The 15,091-nt window shown below is 37.2% G+C and overlaps 4 protein-coding genes and 1 pseudogene across 4 annotated transcripts; all 5 read left to right on the top strand.

Moving 5' to 3' along the window:
- The first annotated feature begins 367 nt into the window (after positions 1–367).
- LOC145914801 (uncharacterized) lies at positions 368–2,879 on the top strand. Its single transcript, XM_083002685.1, has 5 exons — positions 368–522; positions 1,924–2,046; positions 2,137–2,329; positions 2,394–2,611; positions 2,864–2,879. Exons 1-5 carry the CDS (start codon positions 368–370, stop codon positions 2,877–2,879), a joined length of 705 nt encoding a protein of 234 aa, XP_082858811.1.
- A 297-nt stretch (positions 2,880–3,176) lies between these two features.
- Positions 3,177–5,240, top strand: LOC145914942 (uncharacterized). Its single transcript, XM_083002698.1, has 6 exons — positions 3,177–3,331; positions 4,086–4,208; positions 4,270–4,462; positions 4,572–4,757; positions 4,849–4,959; positions 5,016–5,240. The coding sequence occupies exons 1-6, from the start codon at positions 3,177–3,179 to the stop codon at positions 5,238–5,240; spliced, it is 993 nt and encodes a 330-aa protein (XP_082858824.1).
- A 1,266-nt stretch (positions 5,241–6,506) lies between these two features.
- LOC145915098 (uncharacterized) lies at positions 6,507–9,015 on the top strand. Its single transcript, XM_083002710.1, has 5 exons — positions 6,507–6,661; positions 8,063–8,185; positions 8,276–8,471; positions 8,533–8,747; positions 9,000–9,015. Exons 1-5 carry the CDS (start codon positions 6,507–6,509, stop codon positions 9,013–9,015), a joined length of 705 nt encoding a protein of 234 aa, XP_082858836.1.
- A 297-nt stretch (positions 9,016–9,312) lies between these two features.
- LOC145915258 (uncharacterized) lies at positions 9,313–11,376 on the top strand. Its single transcript, XM_083002720.1, has 6 exons — positions 9,313–9,467; positions 10,222–10,344; positions 10,406–10,598; positions 10,708–10,893; positions 10,985–11,095; positions 11,152–11,376. Exons 1-6 carry the CDS (start codon positions 9,313–9,315, stop codon positions 11,374–11,376), a joined length of 993 nt encoding a protein of 330 aa, XP_082858846.1.
- A 1,196-nt stretch (positions 11,377–12,572) lies between these two features.
- LOC145915417 (uncharacterized) lies at positions 12,573–14,376 on the top strand (annotated as a pseudogene).
- The last annotated feature ends 715 nt before the right edge of the window (positions 14,377–15,091 follow it).

The following is a 15,091-nucleotide window of genomic DNA, read 5'->3' on the forward strand; positions in this document are numbered from 1 at the left end:
CTGCTATGGCATATGTGTTATTGGTCAATACGTGGGTGCAAAATACTTAAAGTTAATGAGTCTGAATAGGAAGGCCAAAGCTAATATGCTATTGCTGTTACTTATTATGGTCAATACGTATACCACAAAAACAAAATATGCAGAATTAATGAATGGAGAAATAATTATACATGAACGACGATGTCACCAACAATGAACCCTACGATGTTCCTTACTACCCGTTGTATTGTTACCTGGGTAAAGTGGCAGTGCAGTTCTTTATTGTTTGCCGATCCGCGGATCGTACAAAGTCATTGTGAAAGCTGCTGACACCACATACAACTTGTGTTTGCTTGGTGTCACGTAGCCAACTATACAGCACGCAGCAATGGCGGAACATTATATTCCAGTTATAGATTTCCGTGTATGTGGTTTGAATCAAGAAAAATGTTTACATGGAGATTTGACAATCTCTGGCAAGCTGATGGTTGAAGCTTTTTCTAATGCTGGATTTGCTTACCTGAAAAATACTGGAATTGATGAGTAAGTTTGATTTTGTAAAGGATTTGTGAATGACAGTTTGCAATGCAGAGAAGTAATACTCAAACGTTCAAATCAGTCAAACTGATTGACCTGTTAAAAATGTAAAAAACATTACCAACGCTTAAAGTGCATATGACACGTAAAAATCAAACATGTTAATAATCAAACTAAGAAAAGTTCAGAACATTTCTGGCGAAAAAAGTAGCTTGATACGACGACTGGTTTCTGAGATACAGCTGATCAAAGTCGCACTTTTGCCGCTGCGAACGAAATCGTGCGAAAGCGAGATATTGTTGCGTGACGTCATAGAAGGTGCTTCGGTCGAGCGCGAGTGCTGGCAGCAAGCCTTATGCGTAGGAATGGAAAACATTGTAAAACTGATTTAAGCATAATATTGCATTAAACAGGGGACAAAAAGTGAACAAGTGCAATAAACGGATTTTGATGTTAATTTAAGCTGAAGACAGATGGCCGCTGTTCGACCTATTATTTCTAATTTAGTTGTGCAATAATAAAATAGTTACTGGGTCAGGGTGTTCTTGTTGTTACAGCATTTATGATCGCTAACGTGATACATGAACTTTTGAAAACACGACAGAGACAAACCATTAGTTTAGCATTGTCGTTTTGTCCACTCACAGTTATGTCGTTTCTGCTACACCCTATGGTCTTCCTCTAATTAGGGACAAATAAGCCTTCGATTCGTGACGTCACAATGCCAAATTTTTGTGTGATGCAAAACCCTGTCCTGACCTTTAAGGTAACGTAATCTGTGGATTCTCCTATGTTTGAAACTATTCGATATCTACAAAACCAGGCGCCTTCTCCTATCTAAACAATGCATTTTTTCGACGCAAGCGCCTTATGTGATGTCCTTTTCTGCTCAGCGCAAAAGGTTTACGATTTTTGGTCGCCGTTACTTTTCGTGCAGTTTTCTACATTTTTTAGTTGACGTAGAACCGTAAAACTTTGGATATATGTTTGTTGTAGATATACCTTTAGTTTTACACAAAGTTGTTATGGCCGTGGCATATGCACTTTAACCAAACTTCAGTACACAACAACCTAATTAGGCAATGCAAGCCCAGCCAAAACGGTAGCTATGAACTTAAATTGGATTTGTCCTGAGTCCGAATTTGACAGACATCACTGTCAGGAGAAACTGTTGTAATGTGCTAAAATGTTCTGGAATTTTGGAAACTACATTTTGTAACTGATGTTAGGATAATGTCATCACTCAAATCTGTGCCGTACGTGTACCAGTAGGTGGCAATTTCAAATGTTTCAAATTCTCGTATTTAAATAATCTATCAGCACAGTTTGAGGGGTCGCAAATGCTTGGATTAACACACGGATATTTTTGCTAGTGACTAAATTTTGGGTAATTTATTTTGTTTTTAGCGATTTTGTTCGAAACGTTAACGATATGACGGCCACATTTTTCACCAGTTCATTTGAAGAAAAAGAAAAATACAACAAAAAGCCTGGACAAAATTTTGGTTACATTGGAATTGGAAAAGAGAGGTATGAATCCCAATATTAGCCGTCACATCGCAATAGTTTGCTCAACTAAATTGATTTTCCTTTCCTCGATACTGAATATTAATTGAACAGGTATGAACCCAGTACACCCAGCAATTACAATGAAACGTATAACGCTGATGGCGCATCTTTCTTTCGCAAGAAGGAAGAATGGCCAAATGATCTGGCACCAGGATTTTCTGACACATTGTTAGATTTTATGGAGAGGTCACGAAAACTTTCTCTTCGTATTCTTCATGCTCTTGCTATCGGCCTAGAGTTAAAGGTGGTCGAACAATTTCATATTGACAAAAGTTAAGATAATTTTGATACAAAACGTCATGCCTTAGAATGAAGACTTCTTCGCCAAGTGTCACACGGAAATGCATTCGAAAGAAACTTTTACGTGTACTCGCACACTATATTACCCACCAGTAACAAGCGATTTGGAGCCTGGACAACAAAGACTTGCCGAACATGCTGACATAACAGCAATAACATTGATTTTTAAAGATAGCATTGGCAGCAATGGCCATATGTTCTCAGCATTATATAGTTCACCAGAAAGGTGTGTAGATCATGCATTTTACCTTTTGGTTGGACCCCACCTTAATATACTGCATGCAGAGCCATAACCCGGTGTCTAAAAAACATAGTAGCAAACCTATATCTCATGTCTTGTTCCTCCTAACATAAGAAGTAAGATGCAATCACAAAAAAAAGAAACTTAAGCAGGAAACTGCCCCCCTCAACCCTATGTTAGGTACTACAAGAAAAAATCTTACATAAAAAAAATCCATTTAAATTTGTTATTGTGTAGCACAATACAAGATTAGAAAGGCGTATATATATATATTTCGCAACTTTGTCTGGAATTTCTTATCATAAATTAACATAGACTACTTTTGCCAAATACGCCTTCGGAGTGCTCAGAAGTAAAAAAAAATTAACATGTACTTGCTCTTGAATTCGTTTCGACACAGCAGCACTTACCTCTGAATAGCGGCAACTGCTTTCTTCCTTGCTCACCGGGGCGTTACGGTTGTGAAAAAATTTTGGTTCTTAGCCATAAGAGTTGTACAAACTGCTGGCTTTGCGCAAAACTTAGCGCCCAGGTTGTGTAGCACATAGCAATGGCGGAACATTACATTCCAGTTATAGATTTCAGTGCATGTGCTTTGAATCAAGAAAAATGTTCACATGATGATTTGACAATCTCTGGCAAGCTGATGGTTGAAGCTTTTTCAAATGTTGGATTTGTTTACCTGAAAAACACTGGGATTGATGAGTAAGTTTGGTTTGGTAGAGACTTAGTGCTTCGTTTACGATTTGTATTTGACGTTTTAGTCGGCGTTCGGTGTATACTTGTAGTATTAACGGATTCTATAAGCTAATACGTGTTGGTACAATATGTGCATACGTTGAGCATTGTTAGCAGTAAGAATTGCAACAAAATTATTCGGGCCAATGCGGTTTAAAATTGGACAAGACCCCAAATTATTACATGTGGTAAATACTTTCTGATACGGCTTGGTTGCAGTAATCTGGTAAGCTGTAACAGGAGTTTCATCAGCGTATATTTGATTGAATACTTTACACAAAATCTTTGTTCTAAGAAGTGGCGCAAAGAAAAGGCGTCACGCTTGGATAAACAAAGGTTGCACTTGCCACAAAGTAATGTTTTGTGCATCACAATAGCTACATTACAATTCTAATAACAAACGTGGATTCATAGTTATCATTGCAACAATTCAATTCCAATCTAAATCTAAAACAGAAAAGTTACGATGTTCATTGTTTAAACAGTTTGAACAACTACATTTGCACAAATACGAGATTTAATTAAGGTTTGTCAATACTAAAAACATGGCTTTAATATATTAGTAGTTGCTGTTGATGTCTCAAACGGAAAAAATGTTCATTAGGATTGTAAATCCTACATAAACTTTGTCGAATAACTAACGCAAACCAAACTGATCGCAATTGCACGACAAGAATATTTTGCTGACGTTTCAGTTTTAAACAATCTTGTATCTTCACAGTGGTTTTATACAAAAAGTAAACGATGAAACGGCCAAGTTTTTTACAAGTCCGTTTGAAGAAAAGGAAAAATACAACAAAAAGCCTGGACAAATTTTCGGTTACATGGGATTAGGAACGGAGAAGTATTAGTGCCTGCTAAACTATTCTCAATTTTCTTAATGCAGGAATCCCATTTTTGAGCAGATTAAATCCCAATCTACCCTGCGATTACAAGGAATTCTACAACGTAGATGGCGGATCTTTCTTTCGTACGAAGGAAGATTGGCCAAATGATCTTGCACCGAGATTTTCTGACACAATGTTGGAGTTTATGGAGAGGTCACGAAAACTTTCCCTTCGTATTCTTCATGCTCTTGCTATCGGTCTGGAGTTAAAGGTGGCTGAACAATTTCACTTTGAAAGTCGTTATAATATATAAAAATATCAAAGTATTTCGGCACAATATTTCCAATTCTATTAGAAAACGATTACATCTTCTGCTTAAGGATGAAGAATTTTTCACGAAGTGTCACACGGATATGCATTCAACAGAAACATCTGCGACCCACAGTTGCACTCTTTATTACCCGCCAGTAACAAGCGATTTGGAGCCTGGACAACAAAGACTTCTCGAACATTCCGATTTCACTTCAATTTCATTGGTTTTTCAAGATAGCATTGGTGGACTACAAGTAAAAATACTATCTAAATATTTTGTGTGTAATGCAACATTAGGGTTTAAAGATGATACACAAGTTGCGGTAAAACCGTTTGTTTGTTTAGGTCAAGCATGTGGATGGACATTATGTTGACGCAACACCAATAGAAGGAACGGTTTTGATAAACATAGGAGACACAATGCAACATTGGACCAGAGGCAAACTTAAATCCACGGTAACGTCGATTTACTAAACGAATAATAAATGAATACAGAAATATTTTGTGTTTAGAAACATCGTGTGATTATCCCCGAGAGTGAATTTTTGCTAAAATCTGTTCGGAGATCTTTGGCTTACTTCGTCCATCCAAATAATGACGTTTACATCAACCAACCACTCGTATACAAGGATGAGAGTCGCAATGACGTGGATGAAGTTCCACAAGAGGATCTGATAAAGTCTAAAGACTTTTTGTCAAAAATATTTCGTTCCCTTTGGGAAAATAAGGCCCTCTAAAATTTATGTTATGATGAGATTGAACAAAATGCAAAATTTTCATTGTCAAGTTTCATTTTTAAGCAAAATTTTATATTCGCCAAATTGCTGATTCTGTAGGCTACAGTTTGGGCCACCTAAGGAGCGTTCCCGTCACGGTAAATGTCGGAATACTGTTTCCTGCGAATCCTACTGACACGTTTCTTATATTACATTTCCATATACATTCTAAATCATCTGTGATCCAATATTAATATAGGTCGCCTTTACATGTCAGGTATGTCCTTTTTAACGTTTACGTTGTTCTCAAACTCGAACGCTAGCAGAAAATGTTTACATATATCATACGAACAAGAAACAAGACTGATGTGTGCATTAAAATTAAAAATATACTTTTTACGGACCCTTGAGAAGGAACCCAAATATATCCAGGGCTAAATGAGTATACGGTTTTGTGTATGGAATATGTCTCGAGCGCCAATGCCCTCCCCAGAACGCTCTCTGCGTTCACCTAGCGATGATGTTTCGCTTATGCAAAACGGCGGAAAGGTGTTGAAAAGCGTGGTTTGTTGTACTTTTTCTTTCATGGGACTAGTGAAAAACTTTTTGTTAGATAAAAGTGGCTTTTTTCAGCTTCTTGTTTGTGATGTAATTCAGGGTTCATCGACAAATTGAAAAGCAGACGAAATGGTTCTGATCTGTGGTTGACAATTGCATTGATTTTTAGGCCAAATGGGGGGAGGATGTTGGGAATGCGGGCTTGGTTTACAGGCAACCTTCCACGGAGACAAAAACAAGATCTGGGTCGTAGCCTCGTTTCCATCTTGATATACTGAAAGATGTGTGAAGCTTAGCATCATGTATAAACTTGGTGTCTACCATGTCCCCAAGTCATACTATGGCTGTTAAAGCTAGCATTCTGCTATGGCATATGTGTGATTGGTCAATACGTGGGTGCAAAATACTTAAAGTTCATGAGTCTGAATAGGAAGGCCAAAGCTAATATGCTATTGCTGTTACTTATTATGGTCAATACGTATACCACAAAAACAAAATATGCAGAATTAATGAATGGAGAAATAATTATACATGAACGACGATGTCACCAACAATGAACCCTACGATGTTCCTTACTACCCGTTGTATTGTTACCTGGGTAAAGTGTGCAGTGCAGTTCTTTATTGTTTACCGATCGGCGGATCGTACAAAGTCATTGTGAAAGCTGCTGACACCACATACAACTTGTGTTTGCTTGGTGTCACGTAGCCAACTATACAGCACGCAGCAATGGCGGAACATTATATTCCAGTTATAGATTTCGGTGTATGTGGTTTGAATCAAGAAAAATGTTTACATGGAGATTTGACAATCTCTAGCAAGCTGATGGTTGAAGCTTTTTCTAATGCTGGATTTGCTTACCTGAAAAATACTGGAATTGATGAGTAAGTTTGATTTTGTAAAGGATTTGTGAATGATATTTTGCAATGAAGAGAAGTAATACTCAAACGTTCAAATCAGTCAAACTGATTGACCTGTTAAAAATGTAAAAAACATTACCAACGCATAAAGTGCATATGACACGTAAAAATCAAACATGTTAATAATCAAACTAAGAAAAGTTCAGAAAATTTCTGGCGAAAAAAGTAGCTTGATACGACGACTGGTTTTTGAGATACAGCTGATCAAAGTCGCTCTTTTGCCGCTGCGAACGAAATCGTGCGAAAGCGAGATATTGTTGCGTGACGTCATAGAAGGTGCTTCGGTCGAGCGCGAGTGCTGGCAGCAAGCCTTATGCGTAGGAATGGAAAACATTGTAAAACTGATTTAAGCATAATATTGCATTAAACAGGGGACAAAAAGTGAACAAGTGCAATAAACGGATTTTGATGTTAATTTAAGCTGAAGACAGATGGCCGCTGTTCGACCTATTATGTCTAATTTAGTTGTGCAATAATAAAACAGTTACTGGGTCAGGGTGTTCTTGTTGTTACAGCATTTATGATCGCTAACGAGATACATGAACTTTTGAAAACACGACAGAGACAAACCATTAGTTTAGCATTGTCGTTTTGTCCACTCACAGTTATGTCGTTTCTGCTACACCCTATGGTCTTCCTCTAATTAGGGACAAATAAGCCTTCGATTCGTGACGTCACAATGCCAAATTTTTGTGTGATGCAAAACCCTGTCCTGACCTTTAAGGTAACGTAATCTGTGGATTCTCATATGTTTGAAACTATTCGATATCTACAAAACCAGGCGCCTTCTCCTATCTAAACAATGCATTTTTTCGACGCAAGCGCCTTATGTGATGTCCTTTTCTGCTCAGCGCAAAAGGTTTACGATTTTTGGTCGCCGTTACTTTTCGTGCAGTTTTCTACATTTTTTAGTTGACGTAGAACCGTAAAACTTTGGATATATGTTTGTTGTAGATATACCTTTAGTTTTACGCAAAGTTGTTATGGCCGTGGCATATGCACTTTAACCAAACTTCAGTACACAACAACCTACTTAGGCAATGCAAGCCCAGCCAAAACGGTAGCTATGAACTTAAATTGGATTTGTCCTGAGTCCGAATTTGACAGACATCACTGTCAGGAGAAACTGTTGTAATGTGCCAAAATGTTCTGGAGTTTTGGAAACTACATTTTGTAACTGATGTTAGGATAATGTCATCACTCAAATCTGTGCCGTACGTGTACCAGTAGGTGGCAATTTCAAATGTTTCAAATTCTCGTATTTAAATAATCTATCAGCACAGTTTGAGGGGTCGCAAATGCTTGGATTAACACACGGATATTTTTGCTAGTGACTAAATTTTGGGTAATTTATTTTGTTTTTAGCGATTTTGTTCGAAACGTTAACGATATGACGGCCACATTTTTCACCAGTTCATTTGAAGAAAAAGAAAAATACAACAAAAAGCCTGGACAAAATTTTGGTTACATTGGAATTGGAAAAGAGAGGTATGAATCCCAATATTAGCCGTCACATCGCAATAGTTTGCTCAACTAAATTGATTTTCCTTTCCTCGATACTGAATATTAATTGAACAGGTATGAACCCAGTACACCCAGCAATTACAATGAAACGTATAACGCTGATGGCGCATCTTTCTTTCGCAAGAAGGAAGAATGGCCAAATGATCTGGCACCAGGATTTTCTGACACATTGTTAGATTTTATGGAGAGGTCACGAAAACTTTCTCTTCGTATTCTTCATGCTCTTGCTATCGGCCTAGAGTTAAAGGTGGTCGAACAATTTCATATTGACAAAAGTTAAGATAATTTTGATACAAAACGTCATGCCTTAGGAAGACTTCTTCGCCAAGTGTCACACGGAAATGCATTCGAAAGAAACTTTTACGTGTACTCGCACACTATATTACCCACCAGTAACAAGCGATTTGGAGCCTGGACAACAAAGACTTGCCGAACATGCTGACATAACAGCAATAACATTGATTTTTAAAGATAGCATTGGCAGCAATGGCCATATGTTCTCAGCATTATATAGTTCACCAGAAAGGTGTGTAGATCATGCATTTTACCTTTTGGTTGGACCCCACCTTAATATACTGCATGCAGAGCCATAACCCGGTGTCTAAAAAACATAGTAGCAAACCTATATCTCATGTCTTGTTCCTCCTAACATAAGAAGTAAGATGCAATCACAAAAAAAAGAAACTTAAGCAGGAAACTGCCCCCCTCAACCCTATGTTAGGTACTACAAGAAAAAATCTTACATAAAAAAAATCCATTTAAATTTGTTATTGTGTAGCACAATACAAGATTAGAAAGGCGTATATATATATATTTCGCAACTTTGTCTGGAATTTCTTATCATAAATTAACATAGACTACTTTTGCCAAATACGCCTTCGGAGTGCTCAGAAGTAAAAAAAAATTAACATGTACTTGCTCTTGAATTCGTTTCGACACAGCAGCACTTACCTCTGAATAGTGGCAACTGCTTTCTTCCTTGCTCACCGGGGCGTTACGGTTGTGAAAAAATTTTGGTTCTTAGCCATAAGAGTTGTACAAACTGCTGGCTTTGCGCAAAACTTTGCGCCCAGGTTGTGTAGCACATAGCAATGGCGGAACATTACATTCCAGTTATAGATTTCAGTGCATGTGCTTTGAATCAAGAAAAATGTTCACATGATGATTTGACAATCTCTGGCAAGCTGATGGTTGAAGCTTTTTCAAATGTTGGATTTGTTTACCTGAAAAACACTGGGATTGATGAGTAAGTTTGGTTTGGTAGAGACTTAGTGCTTCGTTTACGATTTGTATTTGACGTTTTAGTCGGCGTTCGGTGTATACTTGTAGTATTAACGGATTCTATAAGCTAATACGTGTTGGTACAGTATGTGCATACGTTGAGCATTGTTAGCAGTAAGAATTGCAATAAAATTATTCGGGCCAATGCGGTTTAAAATTGGACAAGACCCCAAATTATTACATGTGGTAAATACTTTCTGATACGGCTTGGTTGCAGTAATCTGGTAAGCTGTAACAGGAGTTTCATCAGCGTATATTTGATTGAATACTTTACACAAAATCTTTGTTCTAAGAAGTGGCGCAAAGAAAAGGCGTCACGCTTGGATAAACAAAGGTTGCACTTGCCACAAAGTAATGTTTTGTGCATCACAATAGCTACATTACAATTCTAATAACAAACGTGGATTCATAGTTATCATTGCAACAATTCAATTCCAATCTAAATCTAAAACAGAAAAGTTACGATGTTCATTGTTTAAACAGTTTGAACAACTACATTTGCACAAATACGAGATTTAATTAAGGTTTGTCAATACTAAAAACATGGCTTTAATATATTAGTAGTTGCTGTTGATGTCTCAAACGGAAAAAATGTTCATTAGGATTGTAAATCCAACATAAACTTTGTCGAATAACTAACGCAAACCAAACTGATCGCAATTGCACGACAAGAATATTTTGCTGACTTTTCAGTTTTAAACAATCTTGTATCTTCACAGTGGTTTTATACAAAAAGTAAACGATGAAACGGCCAAGTTTTTTACAAGTCCGTTTGAAGAAAAGGAAAAATACAACAAAAAGCCTGGACAAATTTTTGGTTACATGGGATTAGGAACGGAGAAGTATTAGTGCCTGCTAAACTATTCTCAATTTTCTTAATGCAGGAATCCCATTTTTGAGCAGATTAAATCCCAATCTACCCTGCGATTACAAGGAATTCTACAACGTAGATGGCGGATCTTTCTTTCGTACGAAGGAAGATTGGCCAAATGATCTTGCACCGAGATTTTCTGACACAATGTTGGAGTTTATGGGGAGGTCACGAAAACTTTCCCTTCGTATTCTTCATGCTCTTGCTATCGGTCTGGAGTTAAAGGTGGCTGAACAATTTCACTTTGAAAGTCGTTATAATATATAAAAATATCAAAGTATTTCGGCACAATATTTCCAATTCTATTAGAAAACGATTACATCTTCTGTTTAAGGATGAAGACTTTTTCACGAAGTGTCACACGGATATGCATTCAACAGAAACATCTGCGACCCACAGTTGCACTCTTTATTACCCGCCAGTAACAAGCGATTTGGAGCCTGGACAACAAAGACTTCTCGAACATTCCGATTTCACTTCAATTTCATTGGTTTTTCAAGATAGCATTGGTGGACTACAAGTAAAAATACTATCTAAATATTTTGTGTGTAATGCAACATTAGGGTTTAAAGATGATACACAAGTTGCGGTAAAACCGTTTGTTTGTTTAGGTCAAGCATGTGGATGGACATTATGTTGACGCAACACCAATAGAAGGAACGGTTTTGATAAACATAGGAGACACAATGCAACATTGGACCAGAGGCAAACTTAAATCCACGGTAACGTCGATTTACTAAACGAATAATAAATGAATACAGAAATATTTTGTGTTTAGAAACATCGTGTGATTATCCCCGAGAGTGAATTTTTGTTAAAATCTGTTCGGAGATCTTTGGCTTACTTCGTCCATCCAAATAATGACGTTTACATCAACCAACCACTCGTATACAAGGATGAGAGTCTCAATGACGTGGATGAAGTTCCTCAAGAGAATCTGATAAAGTCTAAAGACTTTTTGTCAAAAATATTTCGTTCCCTTTGGGAAAATAAGGCCCTCTAAAATTTGTGTTATGATGAGATTGAACAAATTGTAAAATTTTAATTGTCAAATTGCTGATTAAGTAGGCTACAGTTTGGGCCACCTAAGGAGCGTTCACGTCACGGTGAATGTCGGAATACTGTTTCCGGCGAATCCTACTGACACGTTTCTTATATTACATTTTCATATACATTCTAAATCATCTGTGATCCAATTTTAATGTAGGTATGTCCTTTTTAACGTTTATGTTGTTCTCAAACTCGAACCCTAGCAGAAAATGTTTACATATCTCATACGACAAGAAACAAGACTGATGTGTGCATTAAAATTAAAAATATTCTTTTTATGGACCCTTGAAAAGGAACCCAAATATATCCAGGGCTAAATGAGTATACGGTTTTGTGTATGGAATATGTCTCGAGCGCCAATGCCCTCCCCGGAACGCTCTCTGCGTTTACCTAGCGATGATGTTTCGCTTATGTAAAAACGGCTGAAAGGTGTTTTTCTTCCATGGGACTGGTGAAAAAATTTTTGTTAGATAAAAGTGGCTTTTTTCTGCTTCTTGTTTGTGACGTAATTCAGGGTTCATCGACAAATTGAAAAGCAGACGAAATGGTTCTGATCTGTGGTTGACAATTGCATTGATTTTTAGGCCAAATGGGGGGAGGATGATGGGAATGCGGGCTTGGTTTACAGACAACCTTCCACGGAGACAAAAACAAGATCTGGGTCGTAGCCTCGTTTCCATCTTGATATACTGAAAGATGTGTGAAGCTTAGCATCATGTATAAACTTGGTGTCTACCATGTCCCCAAGTCTTACTATGGCTGTTAAAGCTAGCATTCTGCTATAGCATATGTGTGATTGGTCAATACGTGGGTGCAAAATACTTAAAGTTAATGAGTCTGAATAGGAAGGCCACAGATAATATGCTATTGCTATTACTTAATATGGTCAATACGTATACCACAAAAACCAAATATGCAGAATTAATGAATGGAGAAATAATTATACACAAACGCCGATATCACCAACAATGAACCCTACAATGTTCCTTACTGCCCATTGTGTTGTATTGTTACCTGGGTAAAGTGTGCAGCGCAGTTCTTTATTGTTTACCGATCCGCGGATCGTACAAAGTCATTGTGAAAGCTGCTGACACCACATACAACTTGTGTTTGCTTGACGTCACGTAGCCAACTATACAGCACGCAGTAATGGCGGAACATTACATTCCAGTTATAGATTTCGGTGTATGTGGTTTGAATCAAGAAAAATGTTTACATAAAGATTTGACAATCTCTGGCAAGCTGATGGTTGAAGTTTTTTCTAATGTTGGATTTGTTTACCTGAAAAATACTGGAATTGATGAGTAAGTTTGATTTTGTAAAGCTTTTGTGAATGATAGTTTACAATGCAGAGAAGTAATAATCAAACGTTCAAATCAGTCAAACTGATTGACCTGTTAAAAATGTAAAAAACATTACCAACGCTTACCCAAACTTCAGTACACAACAACCTACTTAGGCAATGTAACTATCCACAAGCCCAGCCAAAACGTGGTGGCAATGAACTTAAATTGGATTTGTCCTGAGTCGGAATTTGCCAGACATCACTGTCAGGAGAAAATGTTGTAATGTGCTAAAATGTTCTGGAGTATTGGAAATTACATTTTGTAACTGATGTTAGGGTAATGTCATCACTCAAATCTGTGCCGTACGTGTACCAGTAGGTGGCAATTTCATATGTTTCAAATTCTCGCATTTAATAATCTATCAGCACAGTTTGAGGGGTCGCAAATGCTTGGATTAACACACGGATATTTTTGCTAGTGACTAAATTTTGGGTAATTTATTTTGTTTTTAGCGATTTTGTTCGAAACGTAAACGATGTAAACGCCACATTTTTCACCAGTTCGTTTGAAGAAAAAGAAAAATACAACAAAAAGCCTGGACAAAACTTTGGTTACATTGGAATTGGAAAAGAGAGGTATGAATCCCAATATTAGCCGTCACATCGCAATAGTTTGCTCAACTAAATTGATTTTCCTTTTCTCGATACTAAATATTAATTGAACAGGTATGAACCCAGTACACCCAGCAATTACAATGAAACGAATAACGCTGATGGCGCATCTTTCTTTCGCAAGAAGGAAGAATGGCCAAATGATCTGGCACCAGGATTTTCTGACACATTGTTAGATTTTATGGAGAGGTCACGAAAACTTTCTCTTCGTATTCTTCACGCTCTTGCTATTGGTCTGGAGTTAAAGGTGGTCGAACAATTTTACATTGACAAAAGTTAAGATAATTTTGCGTTATTCTGATACAAAACGTCATGCCATAGGATGAAGACTTCTTCGCCAAGTGACACAGAGATGTGCATTCGAAAGAAACTTTTACGTGTACTCGCACACTATATGACCCTCCAGTAACAAGCGAATTGGAGCCTGGACAACAAAGACTTGCCGAACATGCTGACATAACAGCAATAACATTGATTTTTCAAGATAGCATTGGTGGACTACAAGTAAAAAAATGCTACTTCAATATAGTTTGTGTATAGCACGATATAAGATTGGAAAGAGGTGAAACATAAACAGGCAAATATTCATACATTGATTCAGGTCCAATATATAGAATATAGAAATATTTTGTGCAAAGTATCTGGAGTTAAGTAGTTTAAATAAAAAAAAACAAAGCTAGGATGCTGTTCATCATAATGCTGGAAGATGTTTCGAACTCATACATGGTTCATCATCAGTACTCAAATGGTATTTGAAAATTTTGAGTTTAGAAACATCGTGTGATTATCCCCGAGAGTGAATTTTTGTTAAAGTCTGTTCGGAGATCTTTGGCTTACTTCGTCACTCCAAATAATGACGTTTACATCAACCAACCACTCGTATACAAGGATGAGAGTCTCAATGACGAGGATGAAGTTCCTCAAGACGAACTGATAAAATCTAAAGACTTTTTGGAAAAAAAAGTTCGCGAAATTTGGGGAGATCAGGCCATCTAAATACATTTAATTAAACGCAAAAACATTGTATTTAACTTACAGTAACACGGCTGTTATGTGCAACTCACCGATACATACATACCAAAAACGTCTATTATATTCCCATAGACCAATGCCGCTGGGGGAAGATTGCGAAATCCAACTAAGTTCGCAGTTAATCAGATTAAAGTTCTAGCGGTTGCGGCTTGTTTTGTAAACCTTCTCAGCTTGGCAACCTGACCAACGCCACACCATAACTTCACAATCATGTTGCAGGAATATGATATTGTGCCTGTTCTTCAAAAACTTCTCACACAAGTTTCACATTCATACGATGTCTGTTCTCTGTCACCGCATAAATTTTAAGACATTTTAAACTGTTACGTCGAGATTGAAGAATGCATCAAAAACTGCAACAAATTTATGTTACGCCCAACACCAGAGCAGTCAACAAACAAACCACAATTTCATCGCGAGACAACATTACCCGATGACGATGCAATTTTGTAAAGAAATATCGCTGCCTTGACTTTCATGTGTAAAATATTTTGCTTTATATCTTTACATATTTAATTCTACTTCTTATGTTTTAGTTCATCAAACGAAAAATTATCACCCATTTAATTGTGATATTGTTGTGTGGCATTTGTAACATACGTCAGAGAATCCAGTGCTTGTATTGCGTAATGTTTTGTGAGCAGCATTGCACAAGTGTTGCACAACCCATTGCAAACCA

The sequence above is a fragment of the Ascidia mentula genome, chromosome 1 (genome assembly GCF_947561715.1).
Source record: "Ascidia mentula chromosome 1, kaAscMent1.1, whole genome shotgun sequence".
NCBI classification, from domain to species: Eukaryota; Metazoa; Chordata; class Ascidiacea; order Phlebobranchia; family Ascidiidae; genus Ascidia; species Ascidia mentula.